This window comes from Thermothielavioides terrestris, chromosome 1, assembly GCF_000226115.1.
Source record: "Thermothielavioides terrestris NRRL 8126 chromosome 1, complete sequence".
Lineage (NCBI taxonomy): Eukaryota > Fungi > Ascomycota > Sordariomycetes > Sordariales > Chaetomiaceae > Thermothielavioides > Thermothielavioides terrestris.
Window position 1 is genome coordinate 603,157 of NC_016457.1, and position 21,532 is coordinate 624,688.

The 21,532-nt window shown below is 60.1% G+C and overlaps 6 protein-coding genes across 6 annotated transcripts; 2 read left to right on the forward strand and 4 right to left on the reverse strand.

The window, feature by feature from the left end:
* Positions 1-42: 42 nt before the first annotated feature.
* On the reverse strand, positions 43-3,462 carry THITE_2106294 (uncharacterized protein). The gene is made up of 2 exons (XM_003648573.1): positions 3,172-3,462; positions 43-3,081 (listed from the first exon to the last, which is right to left on the reverse strand). Exons 1-2 carry the CDS (start codon positions 3,352-3,354, stop codon positions 241-243), a joined length of 3,024 nt encoding a protein of 1,007 aa, XP_003648621.1. The 5' UTR covers positions 3,355-3,462; the 3' UTR covers positions 43-240.
* Positions 3,463-4,255: 793 nt separating this feature from the next.
* On the reverse strand, positions 4,256-5,542 carry THITE_2106296 (uncharacterized protein). Its single transcript, XM_003648574.1, has 2 exons — positions 4,357-5,542; positions 4,256-4,287 (listed from the first exon to the last, which is right to left on the reverse strand). The coding sequence occupies exon 1, from the start codon at positions 5,431-5,433 to the stop codon at positions 4,453-4,455; it is 981 nt and encodes a 326-aa protein (XP_003648622.1). The 5' UTR covers positions 5,434-5,542; the 3' UTR covers positions 4,256-4,287; positions 4,357-4,452.
* Positions 5,543-7,005: 1,463 nt separating this feature from the next.
* Positions 7,006-9,113, reverse strand: THITE_2106298 (uncharacterized protein). Its single transcript, XM_003648575.1, has 2 exons — positions 8,673-9,113; positions 7,006-8,593 (listed from the first exon to the last, which is right to left on the reverse strand). The coding sequence occupies exons 1-2, from the start codon at positions 8,911-8,913 to the stop codon at positions 7,035-7,037; spliced, it is 1,800 nt and encodes a 599-aa protein (XP_003648623.1). The 5' UTR covers positions 8,914-9,113; the 3' UTR covers positions 7,006-7,034.
* Positions 9,114-11,150: 2,037 nt separating this feature from the next.
* Positions 11,151-13,853, forward strand: THITE_2106301 (uncharacterized protein). Its single transcript, XM_003648576.1, has 2 exons — positions 11,151-11,601; positions 11,685-13,853. The coding sequence occupies exons 1-2, from the start codon at positions 11,458-11,460 to the stop codon at positions 13,434-13,436; spliced, it is 1,896 nt and encodes a 631-aa protein (XP_003648624.1). The 5' UTR covers positions 11,151-11,457; the 3' UTR covers positions 13,437-13,853.
* Positions 13,854-15,818: 1,965 nt separating this feature from the next.
* Positions 15,819-17,642, reverse strand: THITE_2106304 (uncharacterized protein). The gene is made up of 2 exons (XM_003648577.1): positions 17,500-17,642; positions 15,819-17,398 (listed from the first exon to the last, which is right to left on the reverse strand). Exons 1-2 carry the CDS (start codon positions 17,533-17,535, stop codon positions 15,881-15,883), a joined length of 1,554 nt encoding a protein of 517 aa, XP_003648625.1. The 5' UTR covers positions 17,536-17,642; the 3' UTR covers positions 15,819-15,880.
* Positions 17,643-18,158: 516 nt separating this feature from the next.
* THITE_2106307 (uncharacterized protein) lies at positions 18,159-20,412 on the forward strand. The gene is made up of 3 exons (XM_003648578.1): positions 18,159-18,592; positions 18,658-19,481; positions 19,701-20,412. Exons 1-3 carry the CDS (start codon positions 18,313-18,315, stop codon positions 20,121-20,123), a joined length of 1,527 nt encoding a protein of 508 aa, XP_003648626.1. The 5' UTR covers positions 18,159-18,312; the 3' UTR covers positions 20,124-20,412.
* Positions 20,413-21,532: the final 1,120 nt, after the last annotated feature.

Sequence of the window (21,532 nt, forward strand, 5' to 3'; positions counted from 1 at the left end):
GCGCCAGACACACACGCGGCAGGGCATCATCCAGCAAATCCACCCACCCATGTGGCCACACTTTAGTAATGTCCATCCCATGCAAAAGACTCAGAATCAGAATCCACCCCCCCGGAGGCCTGGGGGCCTGCCCGTGGCATGCCATACCAACCTGCAGCTCACCTCCCCCGGGCGCGTGTCATGCCATGCAAACAGGCAGCTCACTTCCCCCGGGCGCGTGTCATGTCAACCGGCTGCTCTTCACCTCTCCGCAGCCAGCTTCTTCCCACTGCTCCCGCCATTGCTCACGCCGCTGACACCGCCCTGGATCAGCGCGTCCAGCTCCCAGGGGTTGAGCGTGCTGCGCCGGCGCGAGGCGGTCCTGCTCACGCGCCGGTCCCGTTTGCGCGCCGCGGCTGGTGCCGGTGGAGCTGTGGGGGCTGTTGTAGCTGTTCCTGTTGGGGCTGTAGCTGTTGGAGCGGTACCTGTTGTGGCTACGGTTGTTGTAGCTGTGGTCGGCGGCGCCGTGACGGCAGCTGCTGTCGTTCTTGTTGATGTTTTTTGTCTTGCTGCTGCTGTTGTTGATGATGGCGGCGGTCTTGTTGATGATGTTGTTGTGGCGGATGCGGCGGCTTTCCTCAGCTCCGTCCTGCTGGGTTGTGCCCGCAGGTGTTGCTTTTGCGGTTGTGGTTGTGGCGGTTGTGGTTGTTTTTGTTGCTGACCGGGCGGGGAGAGGCCGAGTTCGTCCGCATCGGCGTCTGCGTCTGCGTCTGCACCTGCGTCTGCGCCGAGCTCTTCATCTCGAGCGGCGGTGGTGGCAGAACTCGGCGCGGCGTCCGACGCGGACGCAGCGGTCGACGCCGAACCGGCGGCGCTGTCGCTCTCTGAGCGGGTGCTCGTGCCGCCGCCGCCACCACCACTACCACCACCGCCCGCATCAGCTTCGGCAGGGCAAGTGGCGGCGCTGCCGGCCGTGCCGCTGCCGCCGCCGCCGCCGCCCGTTCCCGGCGGCGGCAGGCTGACGACGCCCTTGCCGAGGCGGGCCGCCTTGAGCTTGGCGCGCACGCGCGCGGCGTCGGCCTCGCGCTCCGAAGCGGCCAGCTTGGCGGCGATGGTGGCCATGTTCAGCGGGGACTGCTGCGGCGCCGGCAGCACGCCGTTGCCGCCGGGCCGGGGCATCGGCAGGCGCGAGTTGGCGCGTACCGGTGAGCGGCTGGGAGACTGTGCGGGCGCCGGCGCTTTCGGCGGCCGAGGGGCCTTCACGTTGTCCGTGATCACGTTCTTGGCGGCACCGGCAGACTTGGAGGAGCTGGCCGAGGCAGCGGACGCGGTTGACGCTGCTGACCTGGCGCGGGGCGTGGCCTTAGTTGGGTGGCTACCCTTCTCGTCCTTCCGCGTTTCTGTCCGGCCCCTGGTGATAGGAGGCTTGGTAGGTCGTGCCTTGGCGGGCGGCCTGGAGGCAGGAGCCTTGGTCTCTTCCCGATCCTTCTTTTGCGTAAGCTCCCGAGCAGTGGTCTCCTTCCTTACCGCCTCCTTCTTCTTGGGGGTCGGTGCTGGACGCTGCTCGGCCTTTGTCGCGGCCCTTGGCGGTTTTGTCGCGGGTTCGTCAGTTGCCTTGCTGAGCGGCATGTTCTCGACCGACGTATCCGGCGTGGAAACGACGGCCGATGCAGGCAGGGCAACGTTAGCCGCCTCCTCCGGTGGTACCGTTCGTAATGACAAGAGTGGCCTCTTCTGCGGCGGCTGCTGTGGTCTTTCCCCCTGAGAAGGCGGCGGCGGCGGCGGCGGCGGCATCGGCGCGTCTTCCCCAGCGACCTCCCGCGTCTTTTCTTGTGTGATGGTTGCAAAACCGACGGGCCGCTGTCCACGGTCCGGGCGCTCGCGTCGATTCCCTGCCGTGCTCGAATCGCGCAGCGGGCCCAGCTGCGGCGGCGGCGGTAAAGGCGGGGACGCGAACATGACCGATTGTTGCAGAATCTCCACGTTCGGCTCCTCCACGTCAAGGTCGCAGACGTCCACATCGTCCACGTTGTGGTCGAACATGCTCGAAGCATCGCTGTAACCGTCGTCGAACTCGGGTTCCTGTACCAGGCCCAAATTCCCTTCGTCGCCGTCGTGCGGCACAACATCCGCTTCCTCCTCGTCCTCAAGCACGGCATCCAAACGGAGGTCCAGTCCTTGGGACGTCTCCTCAACGTTCCTCACCCGCACCGGACTCAGCCGCAGGCCCATCTTCAGCTCTTCGACGTTCACCGGGCGGCCGCTGGCCTGCATCCGCTTGCGCCAGCCGTCGATCAGGTGGACGGCCTCCTTCCAGCGCGTCTCCATCTTCTCCCAGCCGTCGCGCAGCCTGTGGATCTCGTCCTCGCGGACGACGACCTCCTCGATGGGGACGAACGACGGGTTCGTGAGGATCGTGCGGAGATGCTCGAGCACGGCGTCGACCTCGAGCGACATGTCGGCCGGGTTGGCCGCCAGCGCCAGCGCGTGCCCGTCGCCCGCGCACCCGGTAGGGCCGCCCCCGTTGGTGACGTCCCAGCCGCTCATCTCCTTCAGCCGCTCGATCGTCCGCCGCACCAGCTGCATCAGGCCCTCGTTCTCCTCGCTGAGGCCCTTGGCGAGCTCGGCGAGGAACGCGTTCGTCTCGGAGCGCAAGTCGTAGCCCTGGTCGGCGGCGCTGCCCGCGCTGACGGGCGGCGCCGCCTGCTCGGTCTCGGGCCCCATGCCGATGTCGCCCGTCACCGTGATGGTCGTGACGGCGGGGCTCTTGCCGACGCCCCTCGCCCTGCCCGCCTCGGTGACGGCCTTCTTCAGGCTCTCGATCTGGCGGTCCCGCTTGCGCACCTCGTTGGCGCACGAGGCTCTGGTCTGGGCCACGAGCGTCTTCGTGCGAGCGGCCTCCTCTTTCAGGCGGTGGATCGTCGCCTCGGCCGTCTTGAGGTGCGTCCGCAGCGCCGCCTCGGCGGCCTCGCTCAGGCCGGCCTTGCGCTGTGCCTCGGCGTGTTTCTCCTGCAGGCGTTGGATGTCGTTGGCCTGCCGTAGCGACTCGGCGCGGAGGGTCCGGAGGGTGGCCGAGAGCGACTCGCGGTGCTCGGCGTCGCGCTGCAGGGAACGGGTCAGCGAAACATGGGCCGGGGAAAAATCACAAAAAGAAGGAAAGGAAAAGGAGAAAGAGAAGAAGAGCCAGCTCACATCCCGCCGCAGAATGAGGTCATTGACGACGCCCATGATACGGCCCATGGTCTCGGCCACCTCGCCCTCGCTGTCGCCCGGATGGGCGAAGTCGATGTTGTGGCCATCGCGCAGCAGGCCCCGGGACAGCAGCTGGTTGTTGATGTACAGCGACGCCGTACGCAAGTTCTCGGACTCAATCATCGCGGCCGACGTCGGGTCTTCATCAGTTCCGCCTGGGGTTAACTACTATTACCCGTAATTTCTCGAGCGTCGAATTCGAACCAAACAAATGTTCAATTCTTGCGTTTGAGGGAGGAAACTGCCGGGGGCTCGAGAGGAGAGAAAAACGCAGAAAAGTTCGCGTTCAGGGTCGACCCTGTCTGCTCGTTTCCGCACCACCCAGGAAAAAAATCAGCAATGGATGCTGGAGATTGTCTCTTCCCAATCTCGGTCATGTCATTGCGGGTGCGACCGAGGAGCTTGGGCTCAATGCAACGCCAGCGCAATCTCCAATTCCAAACCGAGGCCAAGCCCTGTTTATTTGGCGGGGCGTTGCCGTGGCAGCCGGACTCCATTGGCATGGATCAGCACTCCACACAGTTCACTAGTATAGTCCACTGGACCCTAACCCTTCCCGCGCGCCAACCCCTTCTTGTGAGCGCCGTCTTTGCGGAAACGCTTGCACATTCAGGACGCAGATCCATATTTTAAAAGACACAGAGCTGTACCGGATTGGTCCCGCTGGTGCGGAACTGCCTGTTGTTTGCAGTAGTCTGGCATGCTATCCACGGGCTACGCAGTACTGGAAGCTTCCGGCCACGGATGAACCCCCTTCCCTCCACCCTCCTTGGCGGCGCCGGGCCACGGTCCCTCGTGATCTTCCATGGCCCGCCAATCTCCAAGACTAATCTCAGAACAGCAGCCTCTCTCTCATCCACGAACGTCACTGCCGGGTGTATTAACCTGCACATCATGTGTCAGCCTCCGACGACACCAACTCCGCTTGCGAGACAGTGCTAGCTATTGCAAAACACACATCAGACAGTTTGAGAAGATTGATGAAGTGCGGTTTTTGTCATCCTGCATCCTTCGTCGCAGGGAGGGACAGACCCTCCAAGCAACGAGCGGCATGGTCTGATGGCCCCCGCATGCGTCATCATGATGTGGCTGGCTGGACAGAAGTGACAAAAGAAGGCTGCTCACCGTTCTGGATGTTGTTGTTGAGCGTCGCAAGCCACGCTGGGATTTCCAGCTAACGAGCATCTTTGCGGACTTTGGTAGTGGTGATGATGACACGCCTCACGCCTCGGGGACAAACTTGCCCTTCTTCTCCCGCATAGCCTCCAGCTTCCTGCGGTCCTCGTCGAACCGCTTGAGCAGCTCGGCCTGCTCGGCCTTCTTCCGCTCGCGCAACTGGAAGCGGTAGAAGTTGGTGAGCTCCTCCTTCTTCTTCTCCTGCTTCTCCAGCATCCGCCGCTTGGCCTCCTCCGCCTCGGTGCGACTAGCCGGCGCGGACCGGCCGCCCCGCGTAACGGTGACGAAGCCGTCCTCATCCGGCTCGTTCCGCAGCCGCTTGGCGATCTCGGCCGCCTCCTGCTCGCGCCGGGCAAACAGCGCCGAGAAGGCGTCGACCGACGCCTGGAGCGCCTGCCTGTCGGGGTACGAGAGCCGGTTGTGCGCCTTGAGCCAGGCCGGGCCCAGCGGCGGGACCTTGCCCTCGGGCAGATCGTCGCTGCCGGGCCAGGCCGGGTACTTCTTGGTCTTGTGCGCCTTGCCGATCGCCTTCAGCACCTGCTGCACGCTCTTCTCGTCGGCCAGCAGCACCACCGCCGTGCTGCCGCTCCTCCGCAGCGGCCGGGTCCAGGTGCTCGGCAGGCGCACCGCGGCCTCCTCGCGCGCCCGCTCGGCTTCGTCGTCCTCGCGCTTGCGCTTCCTGCCGTGGGCCTGCAGCAGCCGGGCGGCGTGCGCGGGCTGGGCGACGTCGATGAGGGACTGCGACTGCGACTGCGAATGGGCCTCCTTGCTCTCGTCCTCGAAGGTGGCGCTCTCGAAGCGGCCGGCGCCGACCAGCGACGCAAACAGCGCGCGGAGATGCGCCTCGGTGCTGTCGACGGGCACGTTGGTCACGAACAGGCTGCGCGAGTCCGTCGGCGTCGGGATCTTGGGCGTGTGGCGCCGCACGTAGAGGTAGTGGACTGCATTTTTCGGAAAGGAGGGTAATGGCGGGATGGAGACGGGGAGGACGGAGAAGTCCCCGATTGTTGCGGGACTCGAAGCCATCTCGGACAGGTTGCGAGTTGAAACCCGGAGCCAGATGCTTTGGCTGTTGTCCTCCAGGCGAGAAAATTCGGGCCCCACTCCGCATCTCCATTCAGATCTTATCGCATCCATCCATTGGCCAGCTTTTTGATAAGCCTTCTTTCAAGAGCCCGGGCTCAGGGAGGAGTTCATTTGCTTCAACTGTCCCCCCCCAACGTGATCTCTCCATTTGCGCCAGTGCTCGTATTCCCTTCTCTGTCGGTGAACGTTTTACCTCTAGGTAGGCATATGCATACGATGGATCTCCCCTACGACATGTTCAACGTTCATTTGTACTCGTATTCTATATTCCCATGGCGGGGGCAGCTAACTAGGTAATCGACCCGTTGGACGATGAGTGCTCAAGAAAATCATATGTTCTCTCACTGTCCCCGCCCCGTTAGAGAAGCAGCATTGGAGTCGGACTACGTCAAGACAGCACAACCTTACCCGCTCGCCGGCTGCGTCTTCTCTCCTTCTCGGCCGCTAGGCTTTGGAAGTCTAGACTCTGGGCTGAACGAAGAGCAAATTCCAAGCCGCCCGGCCTCCCTCGAACTCCGGTCCTCGACCGCCTTCATCACCTCCACTCTCTCATGTACCTCTTCGTCTGCACAGACATCCTCTTCTACCAATCATCGCGCCCGCCATTCCCCTCAGCCTCCCGGCGCAGGCCATCGTGCCGACGGGCTGCCGTTACTGGGTGATATCGGCGGCACGGACGTGGGCAACGCAATGAGGCTCTGTGAAACCTTGCCATCTTGATCGGCCTGCTGATCTCGCCTATTATTGGGCGGGGGCATGCATGAAGCTGCGGGCTTTACTCTAGTGTAGATGCAGTTGGATCCTGGTCAACGAGAAGGAGACGGCCCGATGGCTCGCCGAAGGCCGGCGAGAAAACCGCGGGTGTAACGGGGCGGGATGGCGCGGGCGCGGCTCGCGACCTACACTACGGGAGCCGAGCGGCGAGTTGCAGCGCAGAGCCTCAACACGAGAAAGCGGAAGGAGGGGTTAGGGAAGTGGGGGACAGACAGACCTGCAGCCTTGCGTACACCGAACCCGCGCCGGAAACGCTGCCGGTGCAGCAACACCGTGTCCGTGCGTGGCTGCAACGTAGTGTATGCGTGGCGTCACTAGGTAGTCATCAAATCCGCTGTGGTGCGAGTCGGCATGCGGGCGCCCGGCTGCAGGGCAGTCGCCTTGCTCGTGAATTGCCTGCAGCATTTCATTCGACGCTGTTCCAGGTTTGCCTGCGTTTTGTGACGAGTAACACGATAAAACACAAGGGTGCTCCTCGGCCGTTCGGCGCTCCGATTGCTCCATTAGGCGCTACACTGGTCACTAACCCTACGATACTACGCTGGTCATGGCGGAGCTGGGAAGACAGCCCAGCCGGGCATGGGGCGAAAACGAGGCTCTATGGCATTGCCTACGGCCTGTCGACCACGGTCTCCGCACTCAGCGGCACCGCCGACGGCATCGCGGCCGGGTTACATGAACGCCGGCCCTGCTGCGGAATTACCAAGTAGGTACCCAATGGGGTTTTGTATTTTCCGCAACAGGCCGACCTGCGCAAGCCTCCCTGTTCAGATCTCAATCGTGATGCGTCCGATCCCCCGACTGACACACGCCAGCATGGACGTGGCCTTCTCCTCTTCCCTCAATGCCGTGCCCCGGTGGTCGATGCGGCCTTCCTTGAGGCTAACCCGGCACGTACCACAGTTGCCGACGCAGCAGCTCGAATCGACCCCGCCAAACTCTCTCTCTAGGCACTCGAGCAGCGTCTCCTCCTCGCCCACTTTGATAGTCCTGCCACCCTTGTTCGCCACGACCACCTCGAACGGTTCCCCCGAGACGTCCGCCTCGAAGGCCTCGAAGTGCACTTCCGTCTCGGGAATGCCACGGGCCGAGACTTCCCTGGCAGCCTCGTCCATGAGCCGCTTTGGCCCGCAGAAGTACAGCCGCGAATTCCACAGCATCTTATCGAGGATGCTGCGAATGTCGAGCCGCTGGCCCGCAGCCTTGTCGTAGATGACCACGGCGTCGCCCAGCGCGGCGAGGCGCTCCCGAAACGGCACATCCTCCGCCGAGCGCACCGCATAATGCAGTTCAACGCTGTAGTGGATCTTTTTGAAGTCCTCCACCATCCCCAGGAACGCGGTGATCCCCACCCCGCCGGCGACGAAGATATGATGACTCGCCGCGCTCGCCGCGGGTGCCGGCGGCGTGATGGCGCCCACCTGCAGAGTGTGCCCGACGTGGACCTTTTCGTGCAGGTACCGCGATCCGCCGCGGCTCTGCTCCTGGAGCGCCGCGCCGAGCCGGAACCGGTTCCGATCGCCGTCCACGACCGAGTACGCCCTGACCAGTCCGTTCCCCAGCCGGATCTTGGCGTGCGCCCCGGCCCGAAGGGACACCTCCTCCCCCTCGCTCTCCACCAGCGGCTCGACCGCCTCCAGCACAAACGCCACAATCCGCCCCGTCTCCCGCCGCCGCTCCACCACCCGAAACTCCCTCCACCGCTGCCTCTCTTCCCCGCCATCCTTCCCCTGTGCTGCCGCGGCGGCGGCCGCCGCCTTCCTCCTCCTTGCCCTCTGCCTCAGCACCCGCGCGCGGAACGCATCTCTGCACTCGGCGCCGAACTCGGCGATCCCCGCCAGCTCGGCGTTCATGGCCTCGTCCGCGGTGTTGCGGTGCAGGTACTCCTGCACGCGCGCGACCGTCCAGGCCGGGTGCGGCCGCGCCACCAGCCGGATCGTGTCGCCCGCCTGGATCGTGCCGGGCCGCAGCACCCGCAGGTACCAGCCCGTGCGGCTGGTGCGCCACGTCTGCGGCGCGAAGTTCTTGAGCTGGAACCGGTGGTTGAGCTTGAAGCACGGCTGCCGCGGCAGGCTGACCTGCAGCAGGACGGAGCTGGCGTCGTCGCCGCCCTTGTCGTCGTTGTCGTCCTTGGCTGGGTCGCCGTTGGCGGCGGGGGTTGCCGAGGTGGGAGCCGGGCTGCGGCTGATGGACACGATGTCGCCTATGCAGAGGTTGCGCTCGTTGAGGTGGGCGGTGACCAGGTTCTCGCCGAAGGCGCCTGGCTGGAAGACGGCCGCGGCCGAGGGATATTCAGCGCGCCAGGTCGAGTAGTGGGAGGAGCAGTCTGGACGTGAACCGTGAGTCAGTTACATGGCGTGGATTGCGTATAGGCTGGTTGATGATGCCCGGCGAGTGGAACTTACATCCGTGAATGGCTTTGTCGAGGCCACCGTGAAAGGTAGGGTCGTGCTCGTCGCCTTCGAGGCCCAGCTCTGTCACGCGCACCGGCCCGTGGCGCACCGTCTTGTCGATGCCCGACTGTACCGTAAGGCCGCGCAGGGGCTTCATGGTGCCCGTGCGGACCTCAAGGATCGTGTCGCTCGTGAAGGGAGCATACAGGTCGACTTCGGGATGGTCCGGCTCATTTGGTACTCGGTAAGCCATGTTGGCGGCGAAACAATATGTCGTCAAGATAGAATGTGGGAAAAGAAATGATATTGAGACAATTTCGAAAAGAAACAGAAATATCAATAGTTGGCTGTCCCCCGAGCTTCGCTGTACATAACTGCTGTTCACAACTCATGGGATCAACTTCGAGTCTGGCTCGGGTTTTTGCGGGGTAAGATGAAAAAGAGGTCTCCGCTTCTGTTTCGGGAGAGAGAAGCGCAGGACAGGTAGATGCCGGCAAACTCGAGTTCATCTGACTAATCAAGCAGAGTTTTGCTTTCTGGTGGCTTTTTCTGCGAGTTATACGGAATAGCTGATGCGGAATTGTAAATTGATGATGCGCCCTTCGATTGATGGTCGATGTTCTGACACTGAATAAGAGCCATGGTCATCGCTGTTAATGGTGCCGTAACTGAGACCCATGCGGCCGCAGTTGCTTGGGAGACCGCGGGGACGAAGAAGCTGTTTCAACTTTCAAGGGGTAAAAACAAACGCAAGGAGAGAACCATCCAGAGTCTCGCGCGTGGATTTGACGCCAGACACGGGCTTGTTTACCGGTGAATCTTGAATAACTTCCCTGCAGCAACTCGGAGCGCCCCCGGCGGCAGAATGGGGTGAAAGAGGCGGAGTGAGTTGCGCTGCGGCGGGCTCGACGCCAAATAAACATGACTGCGGATCTCTCTTGTTCCTGGTTTCGATAGGCTGGTTAACGGCTGGGAGCCGCCAGCTTCGGATGTGGAAGCGCCCCACCTTGGGTGTTGGTGTAGCGCCGGTCCGTGTTTGCAAGTTACCCCCAGTGCTGTGAAGAACTGTCGACGCTTCTTCAGAGGGAGCACCATGGGTCCCTCAGGCAATTCTCGGCTTCGAGAAAGGAGCCATGGCTCTTGGCCCACAAAGTGCTAATTGGCGGGGTAGAGGGGGCTCGTTTGTCACATGCTGAGGACTCGTGCCACCTTCTTCCCTTTCACTACCTAGGTAGGTACCTAGTTAAGAGCTGACCAGAAAGTGTCTGCAGAGAGGATACCTGAACAGAAGCAGGTTACCTCCGTCGGTAAGATAGGTGGGGCTTGAGGGAGATGATCCAGTTCAAGACACTGAGCAGAGGCTCGTGACTAACACCGCATGCTGGTCACCGGAGCACATTCCGACAGCGAAGCGTGCGGGGGCTGAGGGGAGAAGCGCAGAGCCGCATGGTCTAGGTTCCGGGTGGGCGAGGTGGCGTTACACTCTTGCGTACTTGGTAAATTTGCTTTCTGACAGCCTCGTCTCCATCAATGGTGGGGAAAACAAGCCTCATAGATTAGGTATGGAGCGGGGTTCTGACTGGTGTTGCGCTATGCACGGCCGTACAATGATTGCTCGTGCTACTGTGACGGAGCATGTTGGTAAATACCTAGGTAGGTGAGACATCAAATGGAGTCAGTTTCAAAAACGTGATGCTGGCACGCCGTTGGACCAACGACCCGGCGATTCATTGACTACGGTATGTTGGTGTGAAGGCTGCGAGCGAGCCCAAATGGGTGAGCGAGCAGGACCTCCTCCGCCGGCGCATTGAGTCGGGCTCTGAGGCTCAAAATGGAGTGGGCCCCCCCAACCCCCCACCAACTGAGCCAGGTTCTTTGCTGTTATTTGATTGGTTGGACAGCTGCCACACTCCATATGCAGCAGTGTAGTACCGCAGTAAACAAATGGGGCTTAATAGTGTAGTGTACACATACCAAGGATCTGAAACAGGCCCGTGCCCGTACTGTACCAATCACGGAGGAACCTCCATGGAGGATCTTGTCACTTGAGCCTCATTTCCCCATGGATCCCCCGTTCTTCCGTACATACATGATGCCAGGGCGGATATGCGTCTGCCTAGGTGCCTATTCCCGGAATGGTCTAGATTGGCCCGCATGTGCTGTACTTCGCAGAGCCTCACACTCCGTGTCGGCAGTCAACTCGGGAGTATGGAGGTCGGGCGGCGTGTCTCGCACAACCCCCAATTTGTTCGGCCTTGCTTCGCTAGACCCATTGTCTCGGTCACACTACCTATGGAAACGACTGATCAAAGAGCTTTTGCGCTCTCGACGAAGCCGTCGCCAACAAATGCCAAACTGGGAAAGAGCAATGGCGGTCGATGTGGGACCAGCGCCGTCTCAATGGGAACCTAGGAAGGCTGCTGTCACCCGGCCCATGCTGGCGGGCACGAAGCACACGGCACGCAGCATGCGGGCAGCCTTGTCCCACAGGTCGTCCCTACCTTAGTCTGCCAGTACAAGTATAACTTGGAGGGCCGTCCATGACGTGCTCCATTCTTCGCTTGGGCAAGAAGCCCCGGCGTTCCCTGGCTCGTTTCCACTCTCTTCAGGGCCGCCCGCTCACACTGTCTCCGTCGTTGTTGCCTACCTAAGGTACCTCTACCTACCGACCTGCGTGCCTACCTTACGGTCCTTTCCCGCCAGTCATTGCTGGTTTCCTGACCGACCGTCTCTCTCTCTCTCCGAAAGGGCAGCCTTGAAGGGGTCGAGCGTATCCTCTTGAGTGCTCTCTTGAGCCATGTCGCTACTGAGATTGCCGTATGAGCTGCTGTCGATCATTTGTGAACACCTCGACCTTCGCGACATCTACAGCCTGAGCTTCTCTTGCAAGAGGTTTCAGTTTTTGCTGTACGAGCCAAACATCACAAAGCTGCTGCTCGAGGTAAGCGAAAAGAAGCCGAACCTGGGCATCGGTCTGTCCGGGTGATCAGAGTCAGCATTGGCTTTGCTGACGGTCCCGCCCAGTCCAAGGCGCCACACTCAACAGAAGCCCGGGATGCTCGAATCAGCAAGCGGTATGCGGCTGGCCTGAGGCGGCTCATCAAGCGCCGGGAGGCCGTTGCGTCCGTGTCTCCTTACCTCGTTGCCATTGTCGCCTTTGCTGAAGAGTGGCTGTACTCGAACGGAGTACTTTGTTATCTCCGCGGCCCCCAGCTCCGTATCCTGGATCTGCACCGCTCCGGGAGTCGCGAGATGGTGGTTGACACACGCAAACTGTTTCGAGAAGCCCTCGAAGGGTCACGACGGCGCCGCACGTATCAAATCCAGCTGCTGTACCAGTCACACAACATTGTCTCGTGCGTCTACGGCCCATCCAGACGCCGCAAAACCCGCAGCCCCAGCAGCAACTGGTTGGTGGCCTTTGACCCCCTGGATGGTCAAATCAAAACAGTTCATCGCCTGGAGTCCGTTTCCAACTTATTTGTCCGGAACAACGAACGGTTCCTTTACTACGGCACCACGTCCGCGCCCGGCCACGACGGCTACGAGCGATGGGTCATCGGCGGGTTTGACCTGGCAGCCCGAGAATGGTTGGGCGAGCTCACCATCTCCGCAGTGATCGGGACCGATATCGGCTCTTCGGTCTGCTTCGAGATCCTTGATGGCTTTTTGTATGTCGTATCGAACCAGACGAGTCTGGAACTCGAAGTCGTCGACTGGATCTCGTATTACCCCTGCTTCAGGCTCCCTCTCACTCGCCGCGGGTTGAAGGAAGTAGAGGCACCGCCCAGGGAGCAGAACTGGAGAAGAAATCACACAGAAGGTCCCATAGACGACAGATTCACCTTTCTCCGCCTGTTCAAGGACGAGGAAACAGGTCAGCTCAGGGTCACCGAGTCCAGAAGAGAGTGGCTCTGGGGTCGCATTTCAGCGAGGCAAACATACTACACGACGCCAATCAGCTTTGAGGGCGCGGACAGAGACCTACGGGGGCGGTATTCGTTGCAGCTTCAGCAGCAGCGAACCGTTTCAGCCACCAGGACGCGAGATCCCCACCTGGTCCATCCTGCTGACGGCAACTCGGCCACCATCCCCCTGAGCAAGTCTGCGGTTCGCTCCTACCACCCATCATGTCAGGCTTTCGTTGATCTCGTGGACGACTCCAATTCTTGCGATACCGCCAACCAGCGAATCCGTATCCGCGGGGGCTCGCGCCGTCCGCGGATGCCTGGCGAGCGTGTGGAACGCGAATGCTTGCCAGCGGCGCAAGACTCAAAATATCAAGATGTGCTTCTGCGGCAAATTGATGACCTCTACATCAGCGAAAATGGCCTTCTGTGGCCACCAGAACTGGATCCGTCCGCCCCAGATCCGGCACTTTCTGATCTTTACGCAATCCTCAACCCTCCGGGGTATCTCGGGAACCTTCATGGGAGCTGGGACGAGCGGTCCATGGTGTACGCTACAGGGGGCACAGCTGGAGGCCTCAAAGCCTTGGTCTTCATCTCGTGGGACCCCTCCATCTCCCTGGCAGGCACCCCGCCCTACCCAGGCAAACTATCCTCGGGGCTGCTCGGGAGCTCAAGAGACAAGACCAGGCAAACTACGGAGCGGTGCCCAATTTCGCAACCCAATGCGACGTCTTGTCCCGTTGGGAGTTTCAAGCCGATGAAGGCGGCCACAGGAGGGGTGCAAGGTGGCAGTGCTGTGGACTGGAGAGTGTTCGAACCGGCTGGGTATCGCGAGATCGGCCGGGGTTACCATTTTGCCTGTTGAGCTTCGCGAGCCCCCGCTGCACCAAACAAAAACGTGCTGCTCCGTCGCATGAGAACGCTGAACGGGGGAGAGAAGAGACGTGGGCGACCTAACGCACCTCATCAATGGTTGCTGCGGCACGCATGTACTCTGGCTGCAGGAGCAGCAGCTGTCACTTTCTAGAGGGCCAAGCTGGCAAAGAAGAAGCGTCGGGTCGGGCGAGAGGAACATGAACAGTGGTGCAGTTAGTTGGGTTTCCTGCCCACTGCTTTGAAAACCGGTTCCCGAAAACTTGAGGGAGCGGCTGGACAAAGTGCACTTGGGCCGATCATAACAAGCTACGCAAGAGAGACATAATCATTGGCAATGCCTCCTAGCCGAGGGCCACGTGAATGAAGGTTTCGAATTCGAACACGGACACACAGAGCCTTGCCTATTACTGAACGGTTTACTGGAAAGCATTTGCATAATGCGCAGAATTGACGCCAACCGTTTCATCGCAGTAGCAGCAGCCTCACTTCTACCCCTCTCGAGATTGAGGGGAACCTTTTGCCCAATTTCTTTGCCGTCTGAGACCCTCAGTCCGACTTGTTCTGGTGGGTGCTATTGCGAGCGAAGGCGCATGCAGTGTTGACTCTCGCTTTTGGAACGTACAACCGGGCACAGTTGAGGTGGCGCTTCTGTTTGCGTCTTCTCAACTTCTCCCGCGATATGTGCTGTGCCAAGCGTGCGTCAACGATTTCGACGCAAGGATGCCTCCTAATGGGACAAACCGAGGCCTGATCTCCTCACCTGCGGAAGCATTCCGCCTCCCCATAAGCGGAAGACAAGAGGCGCACTAGCGGCGTTCGGAGAGACGACATCAACCGGAGCGTGGCTCATTTAAGAGCCCAATTTGTAAGTGAAGTCCGGTGGTCTCTGGGCACCAGGCCTTGGCAGGCTGAATTCACCGTGCTACTGGGTCTCGAATCCATGCCTGGGAGAGTGCCTTGCCAGTCATACGTCCATGTATGTACACCTGACATGGCTGGGCGCACTGGTGTTGCTGCTTCTCGGAGTAATGATACTCCTCGATGACAGCCTGACCTTCCGGAGCCAATGTCCCCTACTGCTGTTCGCCTAACCGCCCGCACACTGGTCCCCCCACACTCTCGTGCTTCATGCATGTTTCAAGGTATGTCTTGATCAGACCTGAACAAGTCTCTGTTTACCCATTGCCACTTCCAGTAACTGTCTCTTCTCATCTCAGAAGCATGGCGTTCAATCAGGCTGTCCGCTTTGCCCACGCTGCCTCCTTCTTGACGCACATGTCCATCCAACACCGTAGTGTATGTACACTACCCATTCGCATTCGATGCTACGAAATCTCCACAACAGCACCCTCGTCGCTCCCAGTGATGCCATCGCCTCCCCCCGTGCTCCACGGGGGCTTGAAGTGGCGCAAGAAGACTCACAACGGAGGAGCACCACGTGCCATGTATCGACCAACCAGCAAGCAAGCCAACTTCTCTCTTCGCGTGCCCCTTCCCTGGGCCAAGGACAGACAGACTCACCAAATATCGGTGAGCCGCATTGGGCATGCCACGGCCGGATTCGGCAAGACAAGCCTGCTTGTTATCGGCTCAAGCAAACAACCACCATGACGACTCGTTCAAGCCCTCCCCATTCGAGACACATGTCTGACATCCAATTCCTTGTCTCTCCTGATAAGCCCCCCCGGCCCATCTAATGTCTAAGTATGACGGTCCGTCAAAGTAACTGCTGTGTGCATCCCACCAAGGTAGGTAGGCAGTTGCCCTAAATCCAGCCCCTTTCCAGCCCCTATCAAGCCCCTATCCAGCGCCGAGGACACCGGCGTTGAGATTCAACAGCACAAGCAGCAACAAGCCATCACCAGCCCCGCAGCAACCACAGCTAGGCAAGGCAGGTAAGTAGCCAAGCCAACACAGAGACGCCATCGCCGGCAAGCAAACCAGGCAAATCAAGCCACGCCAACCCCCTGAGAGAGCCCCAAGACGCAAACAACAACGCAACTACCCGTCCCCCCTTTTGCGCCACCTTCGCCATCGATAACACCACCCCCACCGCCTAGAACAGCGATAACGAAGCAAAAACACATGCTCGCAAGCAGAAAGAAAAAAAAGAGACCCGGCTTCCATCGTGGTATAGTGATTTGTGCATTAGTGAACTTCAATGCCGTCTGTATGGTATGTACTCCTGCCGGGACACCCTTCGCTGCCGTGATGATGATTATATCGACTGGAAGAAAAGAAAAAAAAAACAATGCGCCCTACTGCTGTAGAACTGGATGGCAGCTCTCGCTTTCCCTTTCCCCCCAATAGTATGGATAGTGGTATTTCCCCACCGACTCTCCGGCGCACGGGCGCGCGGGCTGTTGCTGTTATGTGTTCAGCCGGACGTAGTTACCTGTCGCGGGGGCAAGTCAGTTAGCTGCATTCTCGTTCCTATGCCCAGTTTGGCTTATATGAAAAGAAGAGCAGGGGAATCCTGTTTGCTTCTGGTTTCTCTTTTCTGTCTTGGCTGCGCTTCCGTTCCTCCGAGATAGGGGAGAAAAAAATTAAGAAAAAAAAAAAAAAAAAAAAAAAAAAAGAAAAGAAAAGAAACCCACCCGGAAACTGCCCCTGCCTCCCCCCAAGCCGGCCAGTCCACCACTCGTTCTCATTGGCCGTGCGCGTCACAACCTCAATGACGTCGCCGGCGCGGAAACTCAGGTCGCCCTCGGCCTGCGCCGCGTAATCGTACAGCGCCGTGACCGTCTCGGGCTTGGGCGCGCCCGACAGCCGGCTCGGCTTGGGCGGCGGCGGCGGCGGCGGCTTCGCCTTGGCCACCGCGGAGAGCGACGCCGCCGGCGACACGGAGCCCGCGTGCGGCTGCTGCGGCTGCGGCGAGTACGGCGGCGGCGGGTTGTCGATCACGTCCGCTTGGCGGGGCTGCCAGCTTGGGCGGAGGGAAGAGGCGGTGGCGGAGGGGGATTTGGAGAAGGAGGCTGCGGCGGCTGGGGAGGGGGAGCGTGGCGCCGCTGCGAGGGCTGGTGTGGCTGGTGCTGAGGTCGAGTTCGCGCCGGGGGTGGTGGCGGCGGTCCCTGGGGTGAGCAGGCCGGCCGTCTTGGGCCCCTCGATCGCTCCCGGGCGCGGGCCGCCGTACTTGGGCGGGCGCTTCATGCCCGAGGTCTTGAATCGGACGATGGACAGCGCCTCGACGCGCTCCTGGACGTCGCCGCGCTTCTTCTGGAAGGCCTCCTCCACGTCGAGCGTCAGGTCGAAGTAGCCGATATCTACGCGCTGCATGCGCTCGTGAAGGGTGTAGAAGATGTTGAGCTGCATGTAGTAGAAGGACTGGAACAGCGGCTGGATGAACTCGCGCTCGAGGGCGAACAGCTTGGGCAGCTCGTCCTTGAGCAGGTCGTTGTAGTAGTTGTACTCCTGGGTCGACTGCTCCACGTCGTTCTCGGCCTTCCACAGCGCCTTCTCGTCCTTGGCCGACCTGTCCTTCTTCTCCTGCAGCTTCTTGAGCGTGGCGCGGTGGCGGTCGTAGTCCAGCTTCTTGTGCTCGCGCTTCGTGGCCGTCTTGCGGATTACCTTGATGACGTCGAGCAGCTCGGTCGCCGGACGGATCACCCTACTTTCAATCATCTCGAGCTCTGGCGCCAGCGTCTCCTGCAAGTCCTTGACCACGGCCTCGTACTCCTCGCACGCGCGGATGCCCTCCAGGTTCCCCTGCAACTTGAGCGACTCGGGATCGGACATGCGGCCGCTGATCGGTTTGTAGATCTCGGTCATGGCCTTGGAGAACTCGATCTGGTGCGAGAGCATGCCGTTGATGGCATCGAAGTACTTTTTGCTCTCATCGTGGAGGTGCTTCGTCTCGGCCTCGAGATCCTGGAACCGGCGCTCCGTGTCGATGTAGACGGGGTCTTTCGTGTGCTCGCCAATGTTGAGCTTTGCCTTCAATTGTTGAGGCGCCTAAAAAAGAACGAGCACAACCGAATTGTCAGTTCTGCCCGGGTTGCTGCGGGCGCAAAAGTACCGTACTCCCGCAGTGCTTGTGCGGGGCAGCAACTTACGCGAGCGATCCCCTTCTGGAAGCCCCTGAGACTCATTCTTTTTGGTATAAGTCGGTATATTCGAGCAAAATATCCCGTGCTATTCTTCGCGGGGTGAGTCGTGCTATCGCCGGCAAAATAAGGCTGAAACGTAACGTAGACGTTGTCTTGCTTTTCGTGATGTTTTAGGGGTCCTCTCGAGACCTGCGCCCAATGCTCGTTGGTGCCTTTCGGGGCGATGACAACGGTCTGAGGCGGTGCTGGGCTGACTTCAGCTCTCCTTGGCTGACGGAAAGTGGCGCTGCCGGCCCGCCAGAGGCAGAGACTGAATTGACTGCTTTGCCAAGACAGAGCGCCCCAGCAAATCCGCGGAGCTCGCAAGTTGAATGCCAGGCGCAATGGAGGCCTGCTGAGTTGAGGGCTGCGAATACGTGGTGGGTCGCCAAACAACCTGCTCTTTTGAACATGTGAAGTGAGAAATCAGGTGCAAACCTGGAATGGCAAACTGACGGCCCCCTGTCACCTTCGTCATTGTTCCCCAAAAGTCCCGGTAGTTGTTAATGCCCAGCAACTTGCGCCATTCCATGCTGGGCGATTACTGTGTGCGCATAGTTACCTTACCTTAACAAGCGGGTCCTCGCCTCGGCGCAGCCAACCAGGCCACGTCCGACCCTCCGAGCCGTTCATTCACTGTGACCATGGCCGTTATCAATCAGCCATCCAGCACTTTCGCACAGTGGAGAAAGCCGAGGACAGAAAACCGATAGCTCCGTCCCGCCTCCAGAGCCTCCGAACTTTGCCTCCTGAACATCACAACCGCAGCACCCATTGACCATGGCGAATCTCGCGCCATCAGTTTTCAGGCAAGCATCGCGTCTGGCATCGAAGCAGTCCATTTCCGGAGCGCCGCGGCGAGCCGTTGTCGTCCTCTCGCGCGCTTCGACTGCTCCGGCGCGCGGCGCCGGCCACCGGCGCTATGTGACGCAATCCAAGTCCGACCATGCCCAAGTCCAGGTAGACACGGCCATCCGGCTGGACCGGTCAGAGCTGGAAAAGGCGGGCGCTACACTGGAAGTGCAGTCCGGGTCCACGACCCACGTCAGCCCGATGGCTGGTAGGCCTCCTCGTCCCGCAAGCTGTCCCGGCTTCGTTTTGGCTCACTGCTGATATTCTTGCCAGATGTCCTCAAGCAGGCCACCAAGATGGACGAGGGCCAGCGGCCCATCTATCTCGACATGCAAGCCACAACACCGGTTGATCCGCGGGTGCTGGACGCCATGCTGCCGTACTTGACCGGCGTGTTTGGCAACCCGCACTCCCGGACGCACGCGTACGGCTGGGAGAGCGAGCACGCAGTCGAGCAGGCCCGCGAGCACATTGCGAAGCTGATCGGCGCCGATCCCAAGGAAATCATCTTCACGAGCGGCGCCACCGAGAGCAACAACATGAGCATCAAGGGCGTGGCCCGGTTCTTTGGCCGGTCGGGGAAGAAGAAGCACATCATCACCAGCCAAACGGAGCACAAATGCGTGCTGGACAGCTGCCGGCATCTGCAAGACGAAGGCTTCGAGGTCACCTACCTGCCCGTCAGCAGCAAGGGCCTAATCAACCTCGAGGAGCTGAAGGCGGCCATCCGCCCCGACACGGCGCTTGTGAGCATCATGGCGGTCAACAACGAGATCGGCGTCATCCAACCGATAGCCGAGATCGGCAAGATCTGCCGCGAAAACAAGGTCTTTTTCCACACCGACGCGGCTCAGGCCGTGGGCAAGATTCCGCTCGACGTCAACGCCATGAACGTGGATCTGATGTCCATCTCCTCCCACAAGATCTACGGCCCCAAGGGGATAGGCGCGTGCTATGTGCGCAGGCGCCCAAGAGTTAGACTGGAGCCCATCATCAGCGGGGGCGGGCAGGAGCGCGGTCTGCGCAGCGGCACTCTGGCCCCGGCTCTCGTGGTCGGGTTTGGCGAGGCGTGCCGCATTGCGAAGGAAGAGCTCGAGGTATGTTTTGGATGCGATTTTTCTTTCGAATGCTTGCCGCTGCCCGCATGCACCCTTGCCGTGATGAGCTGCTTTAATTACATGCATGGCTTTCTGAAGCCTCGTGACACAGGCCATTCTGTTGACAGACAGCACCTTCTCTGATTCTCTCAATAGCCCTGCTCTGGCACTTCCTGTTCAGTCAACGCTCGTTTACATGGTCGCTGACAAGCTGAACAGTACGACTCCAAGAGGATCAAGGCGCTCTCGGACCGGCTCCTCAAGGGCCTCCTGTCGATGGAGCACACGAACCAGAACGGCGACCCGGAGCACTTCTACCCGGGCTGCGTGAACGTCTCGTTCGCCTACGTCGAGGGCGAGTCGCTGCTCATGGCACTCAAGGACGTCGCGCTGTCGTCGGGCAGCGCCTGCACGTCGGCGTCGCTGGAGCCCAGCTACGTGCTGCGGGCGCTCGGCAACAGCGACGAGAACGCGCACTCGAGCATCCGCTTCGGCATCGGCCGCTTCACGACCGAGGCTGAGATCGACTACGTCTTGAAGGCGGTCCGCGAGCGCGTCGGCTTCCTCCGCGAGCTCAGCCCGCTGTGGGAGCTCGTCCAGGAGGGCGTTGACCTGAAAACGATCGAGTGGACGCAGCACTAGTAGGGAGGAGCGTATCTTATGTGCGGTAAATAACCGTGGTTTGGGGGCGTTCTCAGTCCCTTTTGCGGCAGAGTAACGGCAGAGCAACGAGCAACGAGCAACAAGCGTCTGCTTGGTTCGACAAAGCAGACAATATGTATCATATCATGTATCTATTTTTGTTTTTGGCTTGGTTAGTCGCAGAATGATACCATGAGCTGCGGCACTCCTCAATCGACCGCCGATTGCCCCGAACTGTCTCGGGGTGTCTCCTCTGTCTGCCACGATATACCTGATCGCCTGGCTCGGCCGTGACTGAAAGGCAGTTCCAACTTTCGTCACCTGAAGATTGGAGCGGGGATGCCACGAAATTGTATTGCGTGATGAATGCCCCGCGATGTTGACTCAGGCTGACCCCGCTCACTCCCTCTCTCCCTCTCTCTCTCACTCGCTCACACACACACTCTCTCTCCCTCACTCTTGCTTTCCCCGGCTGACACACGGGCTTGGGCATGGCATCGGCCTGGGATCCGGTCTTTCTTTCTGCGCTGTCTATGAATACGTATCTCCCGTGACTAAGACGTCAAGACTCGTTCGTGTGATGCTGACTCGCTCACTCACTCACTCACTCAACATACATGGCAGATACTGCAGGACTCTTGTTGTTTCGTACGGCCTGCCCACTTGCCTGCCCGCCTACCCACCTGCCTACCCACCTGCCTGCCTACCCACCTGCTTGCCTGCCTACCTGCCCGCCGGCCCGCCTGCCTGCAGCGGTCATCACCATCCATTATTGAATCGAGCCGAGCCGAGCTTGCGCCGAGCCGAGCTGAGCTGAGCTCGGATGCTGACGCGGACGAACCGGCGAAGTCTTCTGAGTCAATCCCTTTCCTTTCACGCCGTGAGCCTGTCAACCAGATTTGAGGACGGAAGACGGAACGTGGTTAATTTAGGTACTCTTTGAGGACGGAAAAAGTCCAGGCATCTTGTTATTTGTTCCTTGTTCCTGACACTACTCCCACCTCCTCTCGTGTTTAAAATTCGAAGTCTTCACAATTGCCATATTCTTGCATGTGTATTTGGCTCCCTCGCCCGAGTGGGGTGTGATGCCGTGGATGTGAATGAAGGGTACGCGATAGAGCGCCAGGGACTGGGTCGAGGCGGTTGTGGTCATGTAGGTAGTTAAGGACTTGGCAAAGACGAGATGCCTACCTTGCCAACGCTTATGCTACTCACCCAGTAAGGCTCGCGATGCGTCTATCCGTTGTCCAATTATTCGTGATGCATGCTTTGGACGCCTTCTTGTGGGCGACTGAATCTAACAGTGGTTGACAGTACGAGATGCGTGGGCCAGAGACACTGTGTAAGGAAGTCGATGGGTTGTATGGGTGACCGAAGAGCTCGCGACTCATCCACGGGGCGCGCTTGCT

Excerpts from the sequence above, each read along its gene's own strand:
- THITE_2106294 (XM_003648573.1), bottom strand. The coding sequence starts at position 3,354 with ATGATTGAGTCCGAGAACTTGCGTACGGCGTCGCTGTACATCAACAAC. Across the intron at positions 3,082-3,171 it reads ACCTCATTCTGCGGCGGGAT|CGCGACGCCGAGCACCGCGA; the intron begins GTGAGCTGGCTC and ends CGTTCCCTGCAG.
- THITE_2106296 (XM_003648574.1), bottom strand. The coding sequence starts at position 5,433 with ATGGCTTCGAGTCCCGCAACAATCGGGGACTTCTCCGTCCTCCCCGTC.
- THITE_2106298 (XM_003648575.1), bottom strand. The coding sequence starts at position 8,913 with ATGGCTTACCGAGTACCAAATGAGCCGGACCATCCCGAAGTCGACCTG. Across the intron at positions 8,594-8,672 it reads CGACAAAGCCATTCACGGAT|ACTGCTCCTCCCACTACTCG; the intron begins GTAAGTTCCACT and ends GTTCACGTCCAG.
- THITE_2106301 (XM_003648576.1), top strand. The coding sequence starts at position 11,458 with ATGTCGCTACTGAGATTGCCGTATGAGCTGCTGTCGATCATTTGTGAA. Across the intron at positions 11,602-11,684 it reads TCACAAAGCTGCTGCTCGAG|TCCAAGGCGCCACACTCAAC; the intron begins GTAAGCGAAAAG and ends GGTCCCGCCCAG.
- THITE_2106304 (XM_003648577.1), bottom strand. The coding sequence starts at position 17,535 with ATGAGTCTCAGGGGCTTCCAGAAGGGGATCGCTCGC. Across the intron at positions 17,399-17,499 it reads TCCAGAAGGGGATCGCTCGC|GCGCCTCAACAATTGAAGGC; the intron begins GTAAGTTGCTGC and ends GTTCTTTTTTAG.
- THITE_2106307 (XM_003648578.1), top strand. The coding sequence starts at position 18,313 with ATGGCGAATCTCGCGCCATCAGTTTTCAGGCAAGCATCGCGTCTGGCA. Across the intron at positions 18,593-18,657 it reads CCACGTCAGCCCGATGGCTG|ATGTCCTCAAGCAGGCCACC; the intron begins GTAGGCCTCCTC and ends TATTCTTGCCAG. Across the intron at positions 19,482-19,700 it reads TTGCGAAGGAAGAGCTCGAG|TACGACTCCAAGAGGATCAA; the intron begins GTATGTTTTGGA and ends CAAGCTGAACAG.